Source organism: Hyperolius riggenbachi, chromosome 1 (genome assembly GCF_040937935.1).
Source record: "Hyperolius riggenbachi isolate aHypRig1 chromosome 1, aHypRig1.pri, whole genome shotgun sequence".
Classification (NCBI taxonomy): Eukaryota; Metazoa; Chordata; class Amphibia; order Anura; family Hyperoliidae; genus Hyperolius; species Hyperolius riggenbachi.
The window spans coordinates 408,479,160-408,496,682 of record NC_090646.1 but is presented as its reverse complement, the minus strand read 5'-3'; the positions used below and the strand labels follow the sequence as shown (position 1 = coordinate 408,496,682).

Here is a 17,523-nt window from a genome sequence, read left to right as displayed (position 1 = left end):
TCTGATACCACTAAACTGCCAAAACTTAAAGAGAACCTGAACTGAAAATAAAAAGTCAAAATAACCATACACAAATCATACTTGCCTCCTGTGTAGTCTACTCCTCAATCTCTTTCTCCTCTCCTGCATCCCATTTGTGCACTGTGAGCAATGGAATTCTCTGTCCTCCATTTAAAAAATTGCCTTTATCCCCATAACAGCTTCCTGGTCAGCACACTGTTAAACTGTAATATCACCCACTTGAGCCATAGGGAAACATGGACATTACCTTGCACATTCAGTTGTAACTGACAGCTGCTGATTTATAACTGACAGCAACTGGTATAGTTCAGTTCTGACAAAATCTTGTCAGAACTGGAAGGGATTGCTGTAAGAAGAAAATGGTGAGTTTCTAAGAGGAACTGATGGTGAGGTTAGTATGTAAAATTCATTTGTAGCTACGTCATGTGTTTATTTTAAATAATTTTACTTGCTTCAGGTTCCCTTTAACACATTTAGCAAGTGTAAAGTCCAGTTACCATATAATGTCCATAATGATAATTAAACAATGCTTATCATGTTATTGGCTGTGTAATTAAATGCTCTGGAACCAGAAGTGGGCATAGACTATATGGGTTTTGATAGGTTTGATGGAAACATTGAATTAAAAAAACTCTATTAAAAACAAAGTTCCTACTTTTCATTTTTTTTATTCACAGAAAAATTTACATTGATCTTCTTATCGAAGAATTGAGCAATGAGAGACTGACTGCTGCACAGCTTTGTATTACAAAAAATTGCACAAAACTATTAAGGTGCTCATACACCAGGCGACTTGGCGGCCAATCGACCATCCAATTTGATTATTATAATCAAATTGGATAAAGATTGGTGCCGAAAAGTGCATGCACGACTGACAATGTGACCAATTTCGGGATGAAAATTGGTCGCATCCTCGATCGCGTATGCTGCAAGATGTTTCTCGATCGGGTGCCCAGCAGTACAGCGTGCAATTTCCCAACTATCGACAAGCGTGACGACACCCCTGACGCTGTCCCCCCGTGGTCGGTGTAAATGCATACATTACCTCTCTGCGGCCTCTGCTTGTCCCCCGCTGGCTTCCGGGATTCAGTCTCTGCATATACACACGCCCCATGTGGTTTCCTAGTAAGGGCATGCGTGTGATGTCACATACACGCTCCCTTACTAGTAAACCACGTGGGGCGCGTGTGTATGCAGAGGCGGAATCCCAGAAGCCAGCGGGGGACAAGTGGAGGCAAGCGGAGAGGTAATGTATACACTTACATAAGGCACGGGGGACATACATTAGGGAGGCAAGGCACAGGCGCACAAGGCCAATCCCTGAGAGATTTCATACTGAAATTAATCGGAATTGGCCTGTGGTGTATGGGCAGCTAACAGATCGCTCTCTTACCAGATTCGATAAGAGAAAGATTTGTCTCTTGGTCGAATCTGCCCATACATCGCTAGATGTATGGGCACCTTTAATGGCAAAGGGCAAGGTTCTAATCAATTTTAGTACACATCTGATCAAAAATCGAATGGAGCAAAGCAGAGAACAATCAGTATTCCCTGTTCTGATTTCACTCAGAGAATCTAGCATTTGTACAGCAGCACCAGACCCTCCTCAGCCACAAGGACGGTGATCCACCTGCTGGATCTATTTAGCCAAGCGATGGCCGAAGGCACTGTCCTCTTCACTCACCCTGCCACTTGACATCACTTCCGTGCCACTCCATTGGCCCTCCACCCTCCTGCATAGCAACAGAATATGTTGCATAGCAACAGAGTATGTTGCTAGCGTGCTGGACTACATGCCTCATGCATGTGTACTAGGCTTAGCTCATAGGCAATATTAACCTACAATAAAATTTAGAAAGGTCTATGATAAAAAAAACGTTATCCCCACCATTTATTTTGCATAGAAAAGAGAAATGTTTCCGCTCTCTATTCACATAATATCATGGTGGACCTCGACTAAGAATTAGTGGCAGAAACTCTGTGAAGAAAAATTAAAGAAACTGCCAAGGAATAAACAAAACTTAATGATTAGTTTAATACATAATGGCATCATGTATCTTCTGTTGACTTTCTGAGTGAAAATTCTAGCCCACACAATGCCTTAAAGGTGTTAGCTAATTATTAAAAATAATGGTCATTAAATTAAGTGTTGACATGTATAATGTGACACTACATCTGTGCAAAACCGTGTAATTTATTTTCTGTTTCTAGTTATTGAAATTTCATGCATGTCTTACTGAAAACAATTGGATGTTAGAATGTTTATTAACATTAAATTAAGTAATTCATTTTTATGTCAGATTTGAAATCTACCTTATTACATTTCCTTTCATTTGGTATACAATAACGTTATTTTTCTTGGATTCCACACTGCAAGACATTTCCACACCTGTGTATGCTTGTGTGTGCCTCTGATATCATAATGTAATAAGGTAGATTTCAAATCATTTTTATGTCAGATTTGAAATCTACCTTATTACATTTCCTTTCATTTGGTATACAATAACGTTATTTTTCTTGGATTCCACACTGCAAGACATCAGTGCAGTTTCTAGGCTAAAATGCACCCAGGGCGAGGGTGTAAAAATTGCGCCCCCCCCCGGAGCAAGGTATGGGTGCCCGCAGTATAGGTTAGCCAGGTCTAGTTTCACTTAGTATAGGTCCCCCCAGTATAGGTAGCCAAGAATAGGTACCCCAGTATAGGTAGCCAGGCATAGGTGAGCCAGTATAGTTGCCCCCGCTATAGGTTAGCCAGGTAGGTGCCTGCAGTATAGGTAGCCAGTATAGTTGCCCCCAGTATAGGTTAGATAGGCAGGCGCCCCCGGTATAAGTTAGATAGGTAGGTGCCCCAGTACAGGTTAGCTAGGTGGGTGCCTCTAATATAGGTAGCCAGAATAGTTGCTCCCAGCATAGGTTAGATAGGTAGGTGCCCCCAGTATAGGTCATTTAGGTAGGTGTCTGCAATATAGGTAGCCAGTATAGTTGTCACCTGTATAGGCTAGCTAGGTAGGTAGGTGCCCCCAATACAGGTTAGATAAGTGCCCCCAGTATAGGTTAGATAAGTAGCTGCCCCCCCCCCCCAGTATAGGTTAGATAGGTAGCTGCCCCCCAGTATAGGTTAGATAGGTAGGTTCCCCTCAGTATACATTAGATAGGTAGGTGCCCCCCAGTATAGGTTAGATTAGGTAGCTGCTCCCCCCCTTCCAGTATAGGCTAGATTAGACAGGTGCCCCCCAGTATAGGTTAGATAGGTAGCTGCCCCCCAGCATAGGTTAGATTAGGTAGGTGCCCCCCAGTATAGGTTAGATAGGTAGCTGACCCCCAGTGTAGATTAGATAGGTAGCTGCCCCCCAGTGTAGGTTAGATTAGGTAGGTGCCCCCCAGTATAGGTTAGATAGGTAGTTGCCCCCCAGTGTAGGTTAGATTAGGTAAGTGCCCCCCAGTATAGGTTAGATTAGGTAGCTGCCCCCCAGCGTAGGTTAGATTAGGTAGGTGCCCCCCAGGATAGGTAGCTGCCCCCCAGTGTTGGTTAGATAGGTAGCTGCCCCCCAGTGTAGGTTAGATTAGGTAGGTGCCCCCCAGTATAGGTTAGATAGGTAGCTGCACCCCAGTGTAGGTTAGATTAGGTAGCTGCCCCCCAGCGTAGGTTAAATTAGGTAGGTGCCCCCCAGGATAGGTTAGATAGGTAGCTGCCCCCCAGCGTAGGTTAGATTAGGTAGGTGCCCCCCAGGATAGGTTAGATAGGTAGCTGCCCCCCAGTGTAGGTTAGATTAGGTAGGTGCCCCCCAGGATAGGTTAAATAGGTAGCTGCCCCCCAGCGTAGGTTAGATTAGGTAGGTGCCCCCCAGGATAGGTTAGATAGGTAGCTGCCCCCCAGCGTAGGTTAGATTAGGTAGGTGCCCCCCAGGATAGGTTAGATATGTAGCTGCCCCCCAGTGTAGGTTAGATTAGGTAGGTGCCCCCCAGCGTAGATTAGATTAGGTAGGTGCCCCCCAGGATAGGTTAGATAGGTAGCTGCCCCCCAGCGTAGGTTAGATTAGGTAGGTGCCCCCCAGGATAGGTTAGATAGGTAGCTGCCCCCAGCGTAGGTTAGATTAGGTAGGTGCCCCCCAGGATAGGTTAGATAGGTAGCTGTCCCCCATAATGGAGGGGGGAAGTACCGTAGCTGCGGGGAGGGCAACCCGACCTCTCCCTCAGATGTATAGTGAGCAGCAGCCAGGGAGGGAGCGCTGTATACAACATACCTCCCTGGCTCCAAGCGCTGCTCTCTCGTCGCCGGTCTTCTCCCATCTGCCTACACGCGTATACATACGCTGCTTCCGGCTAAACAGGAAGCAGCGTGTGTATAAGCATGTATGCAGAGAGAAGAAGACCGGCGGCGAGAGAGCAGCGCTTGGAGCCAGGGAGGTATGTTGTATACAGCGCTCCCTCCCTGGCTGCTGCTCACTATACATCTGAGGGGGGAGCACGGAGGGCGGCCCGGGAGAGGGAGGGAGAGGTCGGGTTGCCCTCCCCGCGGCTACGGTGCTTCCCCCTCCATTACAGCGCCCCCCTCCCAACAGCGCCCCGGGCGGTGGCACGCCCCGCACGGGGCTAGAAACGGGCATGCAAGACATTTCCACACCTGTGTATGCTTGTGCGTGCCTCTGATATCATAAAAGCACACACTTTAAATATTAGCTCCATGTCCTGTGTTAGTGCCTGAACAAAGTTGTTTCCTGCTGAATCATTTTAGATGCAGGGACTCTGCCTAAACTACTGTTTCTCTATACTGGTGACCCATCTTCTGTTCCAAGCATATTGTAGAGCAGTACACTAGTCCCTATGTGGTAGTTTCACATCTGCTGCTTTTGATGGTACCCATTGCATTTTGAAAGAGAACCTGAACTGAAAATAAAAAAGTCAAAATAACCATACACAGGTCAAACTTACCTCCTGTGTAGTTTTACTCCTCAATCCCTTTCTCCTCTCCTGTGTCCCATTTGTCCACTGCGATCAATGAAATTCTCCGTCCTCCATTTTCAAAATGGCAATTACCCCATAACAGCTTCCTGGTCAGCACACTGTTAAACACCCACTTGAGCCACAGTGAAACATGGACATTACCGTGCACATTCAGTTGTAACTGACAGCTGCTGATATATAACTGACAGCAATTGGTATATATCAGTTCTGACAAAATCTTGTCAGAACTGGAAGGGATCACTGTAAGAAGAAAATGGTGAGCCTCTGAGAGGAACTGGAGGTGAGGTTAGTATGAAATATTCATCTGCAGCTACGTTATGTGTTTATTTTAAATGATTTTATTCACTTCAGGTTTCCTTTAACCTTCCTGGCGGTAACCCCGAACGTAGTTCGGGGTAAGCCGCGCAGGAGGTTTTCTCAGGCCCTGCTGGGCCGATTTGAGTCATTTTTTTTTGCTGAACGCAGCTAGCACTTTGCTAGCTGCGTCAGCACTTCGATCGCCGCCGCCCCACGCTCGATCGCCGCTATCCGCGTCGCAACCCCCCTAGACCCCTGCGCTGCCTGGCCTATCAGCGCCAGGCAGCGGCAAGGGGTGGATCGGGACTCCCTTAGACGTCACGACGTCCATGACGTCGGTGACGTCATCCCGCCCCGTCGCCATGGGATTTCCTGATCGCCTATCGCCGGAGGCGATCGGCGGGGCTGGGGGGATGCCGCTGAGCAGCGGCTATCATGTAGCGAGCCCTAGGCTCGCTACATGATTTAAAAAAAAAAAAAAATCAAAAAAACGGCTGCGCTGCCCCCTGGCGGTTTTTAATAGACCGCCAGGAGGGTTAAATCTTTGCCATCCACTGGTTTTTGCAAGATATACTAGTGGCTTCTGATGGAGTTATTACTGAAAGCTCTCTTTGATATTCACCCCAAGAGGTTGAAAAACGTATGCAGTGCTTGACCGATATTATATTTCAGGTCAACCACTGGTGCACATATAATCAGCATAATCTGTGACATTAAGTTACAGATCAGTAAGAAGCAAGCAGATATTTTAGCAATATATAACTACAAACGTCTCCTGTTTCCTGTCTCCTGCTTGCCTAACCCTAACAGATTCCACTATCATGAAATATAGTTCCTAATACATAACAATAAACTCCCTGCCTAACCCATTCCTGATACCTAACCTTATCCTCCCTATCTAATGTAATCCCCCTCCTAATGCCAAAAATTTCCCCTCACAAAATCCACTTTCTAATGTCTAACTATAACCTCCTAAACCTAACAACTAAATACTAACTTAAGTGACTAACCTAACTGAACCCAATTCCGGGCATGACCCAGTCGTATTTGGTGAATAAAAATGATTTTGATTCTGAACTTTAGCCAGTAGCCCTAACCGATAAACTCAGATGGCTTGGCCTAACCTTCCATACTCTTCAGCTGCTGGTGTCCATATCTGAAAAGCTGCAACCAAATAAAGCACCTTTAAAACAGCCAAAACACTATATTAGTTTGGCCCAACATAAATATTAACTGATTTGTAGTATCTAAGCCTTTGTCTCTCATCACCCCCTTCCTGAATGATGACATGGTTTGTTAATAAGTCCCCCTGTTCATTAAGCAGAAGCAGGGACAGATTGGCAGTACTTTCCATTGACCAGAAGAAACATGGCTGCACAGATGGCACAGATTCAACAGTTTCTGCAGAGATGAAAAAGATAATATTTTATTCTGCTACTGCTATGCCAGGTAGTAATGAACATTTTACCAGGGATTAAAATTAGCTAGAGAAAAGTACAATTTAAATCCACAGGAAAGCATATCCCCTTTGAAGTCGTTTTTTTTTTTCTATAAGACCCCCTTTACAATGAACAGAGGTTCAATGACCTGTTAATGTCTATGTCTTTTTGATCACCATATATCATGCATTCTGATCATTTAATTGCCATTGTCATTGATGCTGAAGCAGCTGTATCCCTCCTATGAGAATAATACATATTCAAAAAGTTTAAAGTCAAGATATGTAATTTGTTTAAGGGATAGGTAACATACTCATACTTCTGTGAAATGTCCTATGAAATACATATATGGTACCAATGATCCTACTTTATACCTGGGTATATTTCATGTCCAGGTGACTTTCCCAGTGTGTTTTCTGTAGGATCTTGTGGAGATATTGCAGGCTGTAGAGGTTGAATAGTGAGACAATCACTAAGGATCTCTTGATCAAGCTCTGACCTTGGCCGTAACTACAAGAAAGAACAATGACCTGTTATTCTATTTAGAGCACTACAGGTATTTTATGTTAGTACAGCACAGTGACAACTACACAGCACTACTACACAACCTGGCCAGTACTAAAGGCTAGCATGAGTCCTGGTAATTACCAATAATTTATTTTCCACGGTAAAGATGCTTCTAAGTACTTCTATGAAATCCATATGTTTTCTCTTTACACAGCTAAGGTCGTCTGCTTCCGATTACCTACTAAGCTTTACGTTTTAGTGCTATCAGCTGTAATGGGTATTCAACATGAAATTAGTTGCATGTGTACTCCAGGAACTAAACATATTGTGAAAGATTTGCATAGTTTTATAGAACAGTCTTGTAGCTGTAGAACTGCCAGGCTCATCTTATCTGGCTTCAGTTCAAAATGCGGCACAGTACTCATGGTATTGATCAGATAAAAGTTATGCTGTGTGTAAATATTTCTATACCTAAGGTTGTCATAGTTGCACGCCATACTGTTTCACACTGGCCTACTCTGAACTGGTTGGAATAATACCAAATCAGCATAACTGTACTTCATTTATTTAAAATTATGCAAAACAAACACCGGCATTGTGCTTTCTGGGACTTCACTGTATTGATCCTTATCAACTTCTTAATTGGGAAATACACATTTTCACAGTAAAGACAAATTATAATAGTCAATCTCCATTTCTTACTTGTCTAGTACAAGTCAGGAGAGTGCTCACCTGCTGCCAGTGAAAATGTTTCAATTAATTTTAAATTAGCATCACATATTATACAGTCTATAAATACAGTTTGTAAAAAGTATTCCTTTCTCATGTTTTCTAACCAAGAGATTTAGCATGGTATACTAACTGATATAGTCAGGGCCGGTTATCTCATAAAGCAAGGTGAAATATTTGCGTCAGGCGCAGAGATTACAGGGGCAGCATGTTTGTACTGTGTGTTTACACTAAGAGCATGCAATCAAAGTAGGAAGAGAAACGAGAGAAGAGTGAGGTGAAGAGGTCATCATTGGGGGAAAGCAGCTTGTTGAGCTGTGTGAGGAGTCTGACAGTGAATGAGGAGTGGGGAGGCAGGAGAGCAGCAGTGTTTCATTTGACTAGCACAGCAGAAGGGAGGAGGTTGCACTGCTGTCCTGACTGAGGAGGGATGGAGCGGCTTAGGGTGAGCAGTTTGTTTGTCACAGACTCACAGCCAGCCAGTGTGCTAATGTGTTGAGCTGCATCATGTCATGTGAGAAAATTAAATGAAGCAGAGTAAATTTTCAGGTGCCGTGTCATCATTCCAAATCAGGGGGCACATCCTTACATGTTTTCCTCAGGCAGCAAAAAGTCTAGAACCAGCCCTGGATATAGTATTACAAGGTCGTACAATCCAGAGACATTTTCAATTTCTGTTATGATGCTGATGTTACAGTACCAGTTATTGTTATAGTTACCGGTAATTGTAAAATGTGGTATCAAGTAACTGCTATGAATATTTTATATTTTGTAATATCTTGAAGAATTACCACAATAAATTCTTTTGAAAATAAAAGTTCTAGTGTAGTTACACTTGTCACTTAAAGTATACCAGGCAGATTCAGGGGTGGAAGATGAGGTGCCTCTGTGTCCACTATGTGCCGCTCTCAGATTCTTTTTAAATGTTCTTCAAACACAATCTTACTGGATATGCCCTTTAGACATCCTAAAACATATTCTTTATTGGTATGCATTAAAATAAACCACGAGTGTGTGGACATAGAAATGTTCCTGACAGCTAGTGTTCCTTCTATGTATGCGACTGAGATCACCACAAAATATGATGTCTCTCAGGTGATCATGGATTTATTGACTACTAGCCAAGGCATATAAGTAGTAAAAAACCCACACTATATCAATGGATCACAAGTGTCATGTAGGAGTCATACAGTATATGACCAATCCTATTATGGTATATAGGTGAACCACTAGCATGGTGGGACATAGAGTGTAGCTACACACAGAAGTTACACTTTTACTGCAAAAAGTGATTTGATAAAACAGTAAAATACTAGGTTGTTATGCCTTTTGCAAGACTGCATGCTTAATTCTACTATTTCAGGCTCTGATTAATAATAATGAAAACTGAAGTTAACCCACTATGTTATATACCACACAATTCACTGCATAAAAACAGGGATTATACTGGAGGTAAGATTGATGTTTGTATGTTTATTTTGACTTTTAGTTTTCAGTTCAGGTTTGCTTTTAAGTGTAGCAGAGATGGTACACTGGCCACTATTTATACTTACCTGGGGCTTCCACCAGCCACATGAGCACCGGGGCTTCCCTCGCTGTCCTACTCAGGTCCCCCGTACTAGCGATATGACTCCCGGTAATCCAGTCATTTACCGCCATTTGTTGCCTTTTGTGCATGTGTGGCTTGGCCTGTCCTCTGGAGCGTTGATGGTGTGAGGCCAAACCGTTCGGCCACATGGCCAAACTAAGAGCGCATGGCCGAACGTTCCCCGAACGTTCGGCTAGCGCTGTGATTGGCCGAACGGGTCACGTGGTTCGGACCCGAACGCGCTCTGATTGGCCGAACTGTCACGTGGTTCGGGTAAATAAATACCCGAACCACGTCATATCTCCGCCATTTGTCTGTGGGTTTAGCTTTGGGTAGGCAGGCAGGGTTGTTCGCGCTCCAGCCACGCTAGCCAGGGTCCCCCCAGTCATTGTGTCGCTGCTGGGAATAGTAGTACACCGCTCGCTCAGCCACACTATATAGCATTCTGTTTACTGCCACTCTGTGTACCTCGCTCAGCCACACTATATAGCATTCTGTTTACTGCCACTCTGTGTCTGCTGGGAATAGTAGTACACCGCTCGCTCAGCCACACTATATAGCATTCTGTTTACTGCCACTCTGTGTACCTCGCTCAGCCACACTATATAGCATTCTGTTTACTGCCACTCTGTGTCTGCTGGGAATAGTAGTACACCGCTCGCTCAGCCACACTATATAGCATTCTGTTTACTGCCACTCTGTGTACCTCGCTCAGCCACACTATATAGCATTCTGTTTACTGCCACTCTGTGTCTGCTGGGAATAGTAGTACACCGCTCGCTCAGCCACACTATATAGCATTCTGTTTACTGCCACTCTGTGTACCTCGCTCAGCCACACTATATAGCATTCTGTTTACTGCCACTCTGTGTCTGCTGGGAATAGTAGTACACCGCTCACTCAGCCACACTATATAGCATTCTGTTTACTGCCACTCTGTGTACCTCGCTCAGCCACACTATATAGCATTGTGTTTACTGCCACTCTGTGTCTGCTGGGAATAGTAGTACACCGCTCGCTCAGCCACACTATATAGCATTCTGTTTACTGCCACTCTGTGTACCTCGCTCAGCCACACTATATAGCATTGTGTTTACTGCCACTTTGTGTCTGCTGGGAATAGTAGTACACCGCTCGCTCAGCCACACTATATAGCATTGTGTTTACTGCCACTCTGTGTACCTCACTCAGCCACACTATATAGCATTCTGTTTACTGCCACTCTGTGTCTGCTGGGAACAGTACTACACCGCTCGCTCAGCCACACTATATAGCATTGTGTTTACTGCCACTCTGTGTACCTTGCTCAGCCACACTATATAGCATTGTGTTTACTGCCACTCTGTGTCTGCTGGGAACAGTAGTACACCGCTCGCTCAGCCACACTATATAGCATTGTGTTTACTGCCACTCTGTGTCTGCTGGGAACAGTAGAACACCGCTCGCTCAGCCACACTATATAGCATTGTGTTTACTGCCACTCTGTGTACCTTGCTCAGCCACACTATATAGCAATCTGTTTACTGCCACTCTGTGTCTGCTGGGAACAGTACTACACCGCTCGCTCAGCCACACTATATAGCATTGTGTTTACTGCCACTCTGTGTACCTTGCTCAGCCACACTATATAGCATTGTGTTTACTGCCACTCTGTGTCTGCTGGGAACAGTAGTATACCGCTCGCTCAGCCACACTATGTAGCATTGTGTTTACTGCCACTCTGTGTCTGCTGGGAACAGTAGTACACTGCCGCTCACTCAGTCACCCCATTACTATATAGCATTGCTGGGATCTGTAGTACTCTTCTCACCCACCCATACCATTGTACTGCCAGTCACTGTGTATATTGCTGGGATCTGTAGTACTTCACTCACCGTCAACCACTATATAGCATTGCGTACTCTGCCAGTCAGTGTGTATATTGCTGGGATCAGTAATACTCCACTCAACGTCAACCACTATATGAGCTCACCATGAGTTCCTCAGAGATCTCCGCTGTGAGCAGCACTCCCAACAACAGAAACAGCCAACGCCCCACGCAAGCTATAACATCCACCCCAGCAGCCAGTGGTCAGCAGCAGCCCTCCCCGGAGGAGAACGTTGTGTCCATCGGTCCGGCGCCAGAGCGATTATTGAGGGCTGCCATTGAGGAGATGATGGGGCCTGATGTGGAGGAGGAGGTCGGGCTCAGGCCAGCATCCCAAGTTAATGTTGAGGACGATGAGGGGTCTGTGTCTGGGGATGTTGGGGTGGCAGAGGTGGTGGGTGGGTCAGACTCAGGAGAAGAGTTGTATGATGAGGATGATGATCGGGACCATCTGTATGTGCCTCAGAGTCCGACCCCGGAAAACATGTTGTATCGTGTGTTTAGGTACTAAAATCTGCGTTCCCACTTCCCAGTACTGCCCGGGTCCACGGAGCCATATAATTTTTTGGGCAGCACTATCAAACTGTGGTACTATGAGTGAGTTGCCATGGTCCTTCTGTGCTGTCACACTCACCGTCTGTCTGCAGATGGATTGTTCAACACACTACGCCATCTGACATGTAGTCCTTGACCATCTTTTCCAGGCGATTGGTGTTGGAGGACGTGGAACTGCCCGATTGCTGTTCTGTGGGCTGCTGCATGGGTGTCAGAAAATGTTCCCACTCCAAGGACACTGCCAATACCATTCCCTTTTGGGCACTAGCAGCAGCTTGTGTTCTTTGCTGCCCTCCTGGTCCTCCTGGGTTTGCTGAAGTCAGTCTGTCGGCGTACAACTGGCTAGAGAAGGAGGAGGATGTCAATCTCCTCTCTAAAGTCTCCATCCTCAAGGGCCTGCTGGAATTGTTCCATTTTTGACCTGTCTGACACTTTCTTCAATCAGTTTTTTAACATTGTGTTTGTATAAACTGGGTATAAACCCAGTAATTGGTGTTGTCCAGAATAATGAATAATAATGAATAGTGAATAATGCGCGGGCCGCGTTCAATGCAGTCTAGCATGAATTGAGCCATGTGTGCCAGAGAATCCTGCCAGACTCCTCTGTCTTCATGTTCTTGTGAGCGTTGTGATTGTTGTGATGCACCATATTCGTCACCAGCATCACTTTCTTCCTCTTCTGCTGTCCATTCCCGCTAAATTGTGGAAGTCCAACATGCACCGCTCCGTCCCTCGGCAGTGGGGGCATCCAATTCCTGCTCCAACTCCAGCTGTTCCTCGTCCTGTTCTTTGTCATAGCTGGGACCAGCGTTTCCTGAGGCAGGTTGCCTGATGTTGGTATCATCACGCTGATCGTTTTCATCTTCAGATTCCCCCACTTGCATCATGCCAGCGGTTTCCATCTTCAACATTAATTTCTTCAGTAAACACAGCAGTGGTATTGTAATGCTGACTGTAGAGTTGTCACTGCTCAGTCACAAGCAACGTGGATTGCTCAAAATTTTGGAGGACTTGGCAGAGATCCAACATGGTGGCCCAATCAGATCCACAGAAGCTTGGTAGCTAGCTGCTGGAATGCGCCTCGGCACTGCGCAAAAGCGTGCTAGCATGTGCAGCGTAGAATTCCAGCGTGTAGGGAGAGACATCACCCAGCGAGCGATGGTGCGCTACATTGAAGCGCTCCTGCATCTCTTGGTGAGTCCTTCAGAAGCGGTACTGGACTTTAAAAAATGTTTGTTATTTTTTCCTTCAACAGAAGATCTGCCACGTTGGAGTGAGGAGGACGCCGCCGACCCCGACACCAAGCTGAACCCCGGGGAACTCCAAGCAGAGGATCTTCAGGAACCCTCAAGGCTTTGAGCAAGCTGAGGAGGATCAGCAGTCCCGACGAGACCTCTCCTCATATGTGACTGTGTGCAGTGGAGTAGAGCTCCCCAGAACAACCTCTCACTTGTCACTTTGTCACTGGTCACTTTGTCACTTTGTCATTTTGTCACTTTGTCACTTGTCACTTTGTCACTTGTCACTTTGTCACTTGTCACTTGTCACTTTGTCATTTTGTCACTTTGTCATTTTGTCACTTTGTCAGTCACTTTGTCACTGGTCACTTTGTCACTTTTCACTTTGTCACTTGTCACTTGGTCACTTGTCACTTGGTCACTTGGTCACTTGTCCAGATGATCTCGGTACACCTCCTGCGATTCAAATTCCTGCACACATTGCTCTGGGATTTGGGTGTGATGAATGATGCATCTAACTGGCCACCGGAGGCAATTAAGGCCTTCAAAACATTGAAAGCAGCTTTCTGTTCCGCCCCCATTTTGCGTCATGTTGAGTTGTTGACGTCATGTTCATCCTCGGCCTCGCCTTGCATTTCAGTGCGAGGTGCATTTTCCACAGAAAAAGGTTGTGAATCCGGGCACAACATTTGTGGCTGTTCCATTGACCTTTCACAGGTAGAAGATTGTGGGGGTGGGAATAGCTCCTCCGAATAGCCCATTGTGTCCTGAAAACTACTCATTGCATTGCTTTGCGCACGCATTTTTTTGTCCTCATGCAAGGCCTGAGTTGCGCCTGAAAGCGTGGCCTTCTCCTCCTGCGCCTCCTCCTGTTCCATCACGTCTGCTGCTGCTGGGTTAGCGTTGCCGCCCGGTCCCTGTTTATTGAACCTCTTATCTTTATTACATTTATGACTGCATGGCGGTACAAAGCATGCTATCCGCACGCTTCTTGTCCTCATGCAAGGCCTGGGTTGTTGTGTCTCAAAGCGTGGCCTTCTCCTCCTGTGCCTCCTCCTGTTCCATCACGTGTGCTGCTGCTGCTGCTGGGTTAGCGTTGCCGGTCCCTGTTTATGGAACCTCTCATCTTTATTACATTTATGACTGCATGGCGGTAAAAAGCATGCTATCCGCACGCTTCTTGTCCTCATGCAAGGCCTGGGTTGTTGTGTCTCAAAAAGCGTGGCCTTCTCCTCCTGCGCCTCCTCCTCCTGTTCCATCACGTGTGCTGCTGCTGGTGCTGGGTTAGCGTTACCGGTCCCTTTTCCTGGAACCTCTTCTCTGTATTACATTTATGACTGCATGGCGACAAAAAGCATGTTACCTGTGCAAAGAAACATGACATTTTCCACATTTAAAAGACAGTTTTTCCTTTGAAACTTTACAATCAATTTTCTCAAAAACTATAAGCTCTTTTTCAAATATTTTTTTTCCTCTTGTACCCACTCCCAAGGTGCACATACCCTGCAAATTTGGGGTATGTAGCATGTAAGGAAGCTTTACAAAGCACGAAAGTTTGGGTCCCCATTGACTTCCATTATGTTCGGAGTTCGGCGCGAACACCCGAACATCGCTGCGATGTTCGGCGAACGTTCGCGAACCCGAACATCTAGGTGTTCGCCCAACACTACTGAGGAGTAGGTGGGTCCACTGTGAACAACAGGTAGATATATGCAGTGATGGGTATTATAATGTGCACCTGTCACACACAGACAGGTACCGGACAGGCAGAGTGACACTGCGTGCGCTCACGTACGTAGGTTGGTGCACTGTGAACAACAGGTAGGTATATGCAGGGAAAGGTATTATAATGTGCACCTGCCACAGTAGTAATTATACCACCAAGGGGCCAATGGCCAGCTGCGACTGACTGACAGGGCTGTATATAATGCAAGTGGGCCACAAAAAAAAAATAGATCTCAAGAACAAGATTAGCTTTCAAAAGAGCTGTTGAGGGGTGCTTTTTTAGCAATAAGTATCAGCAAGGAGCAAGCTAACAAGCCTACAATAGCCTAACTAAGCTTTCCCTATAGGTCTCTGCACAGCAGCTATCCCTTCTGTAATTTCTGCAGGCACACGAGTGAGTGAAAAGCCTGACGCTGCCTGCCTTTTATAAGAGGGGGAAGGGCCTCCAGGAGGGAGTGTAGCCTAATTGGCTACAATGTGTCTGCTGACTGTGATGTAGAGGGTCAAAGTTGACCCTAATAATGTAGTATAGGAGGCGAATCAAACCGCCATAAAGAACGCGAAACACCGAAGTTTGCTGGGAACCATTCGCCGGTGAACCGTTCGGGCCATCTCTAATGGCAGCTAGTTTACTATCAACACAAGAAGCATTTAACCTTTTATTGTACATTCAGGAGATGATATGACTGTATATTGAGATGTTTTATAAACATCTTTTCTGATAAAAATGCCATGTTTGAGGTACAGCACATTAATTGCTACTTCCCGATCCCTACATATTTTAGATATTCTAGATATTTTGAATCAGGCTGATCTTTGTTTTATCCTCCACTATAATAACAAAGTGCAAAAAATAGGATCAGCAAGATGTAAGAACCAACAGATTTAGATCTACTTCAGGTATGTAGGTATTAAGCATCATAATCCCATTATACTCATTTCAGGAATTTAACATCTATTTTAAAGTTTTAACATCCAGTTCAGTTCACAAACAGCTATTCTACGGCCATAGTGTGATCTTGAAACAAACAACAAACAGAGTTATGCACAAATGGTTAAGCATCTAGCCACATACAGTATATGGTATATAAGCAAATCCCTGTGGCACTGCAGAGATTATATAGCACATCTGCTGCATGGTACTCTGTATAAATCTAGGAATTTAAGTTTAGAACTTAGATAATTGAGAGCATACATAACATTACGTTATTGGCATGCCTTGGGTAAAACACTGTCCCTTATAGGTACGTATGTATGCACAGAGACAAACATCAAGCAAGGTATACATAATTGTCACTAACAGATGCCAGGTCTAATTATTTTGTGAAACACCATAAATTATGCACTAAATTTACTGAAGTCTTGTTTGTAGTGTAATGCTTAGTGGCCTGTAATGAAACTTATACTATATATAGCTCTTGCAATTAATGAAAAAGCAACAAAAAGAAAACTGACATATTATCTTTAATCTAGTATTAGTATTCAGTACAATAATATTCTCAGACACACAGCATGGCTGGAAGTGTCATGAAGGTGTGACTGGAAATTTGATGAAGGTGTGTGGGGAAGACGTACTTGCGCACACTGCACTTGAGGTCGCGGGGATCGTAGTCACAAGGTGCCCAAGTGGACATACTGCGCATGTGCAGCATAGTATGTCTGGGTCAGAGGGCACGCACGCCTGGTATATCTTCCCGCGTTATTGCGTGCGTATTCCTGTGGACATACTGCGCATGCACCCACCCTGCCAACCAGGACTTTGGAATGGGCTGCTTTGCAGCAAAACAGATGCTGGCGCTGGGGCAATGGAGGTGCGGTAAACTTCTGCACTACTAGTCCCCTTACACACACAGGGTGTCATTTTTACCATATTTTTAGGATTAAGATATCTTTTAACGACAAAGCCTAATTTACATTTGAATTTAGCAAGCTGTGCCTTGATAAGGAAAATGCCTATCGTATGGGCGTCAAAGTCCTCTACAAAGCTGCTAGATATAGACTGCAGAAAGGTGTCCGGGATGCACAAATCGAATATGAAAAAACAAACTAGAAGAGAACTGCACTACAATAGACTCCTCGACAACTTGGAAAAATATTCAGGATATCACTAATTACAAAAAACAGTTCCACTATCAGTAAATAACTAGCAGCTTGCAAATGAGCTAAATACATTAAATTGCAGGTTTAACATCACTTAAGGTGGCCACACACCATACAATTTTTTAAATATCTGTTCAATTTAAGAATTGCACTCAATTTTTCTGACTGACTGTAACATTTCAAAAATATGACCAATGTACCACACAAATAGGTTACATTTTTCCCCCCTATTATGATAAAAATGATTGGAAACTCTAACAAAATTGCTAGGGTATGTATATTAATAAATCGTCATTCCAACACACACCATACAATCTTTAGAAAGATTGAAGAAAAATATCTGGCAGTAGGGATCGATTAAAATCGAAGAAAACGGGAAATCCGATCGGATTTTTCAGTCGAATGAAAAAAAAGCTTTCGATTTTTTCGGGAGATCCGATCGCTTTTATCGGATTACAGTAAAATTGGATCTTTTTATTGTATCGTGTGTGG

At 44.8% G+C, this 17,523-nt stretch overlaps 1 protein-coding gene across 2 annotated transcripts in view; it reads right to left on the bottom strand.

Annotated features, from left to right (window-relative positions):
* GLIS3 (GLIS family zinc finger 3) overlaps nucleotides 1-17,523 on the bottom strand; it is a 619,418-nt gene that overhangs the window by 146,000 nt on the left and 455,895 nt on the right. For both annotated transcript variants that reach the window (XM_068271394.1, XM_068271395.1), the window contains exon 7: nucleotides 7,097-7,232. In XM_068271394.1, the coding sequence (XP_068127495.1) occupies nucleotides 7,097-7,232 (136 nt within the window). The remainder of the gene's footprint in view (nucleotides 1-7,096; nucleotides 7,233-17,523) is intronic.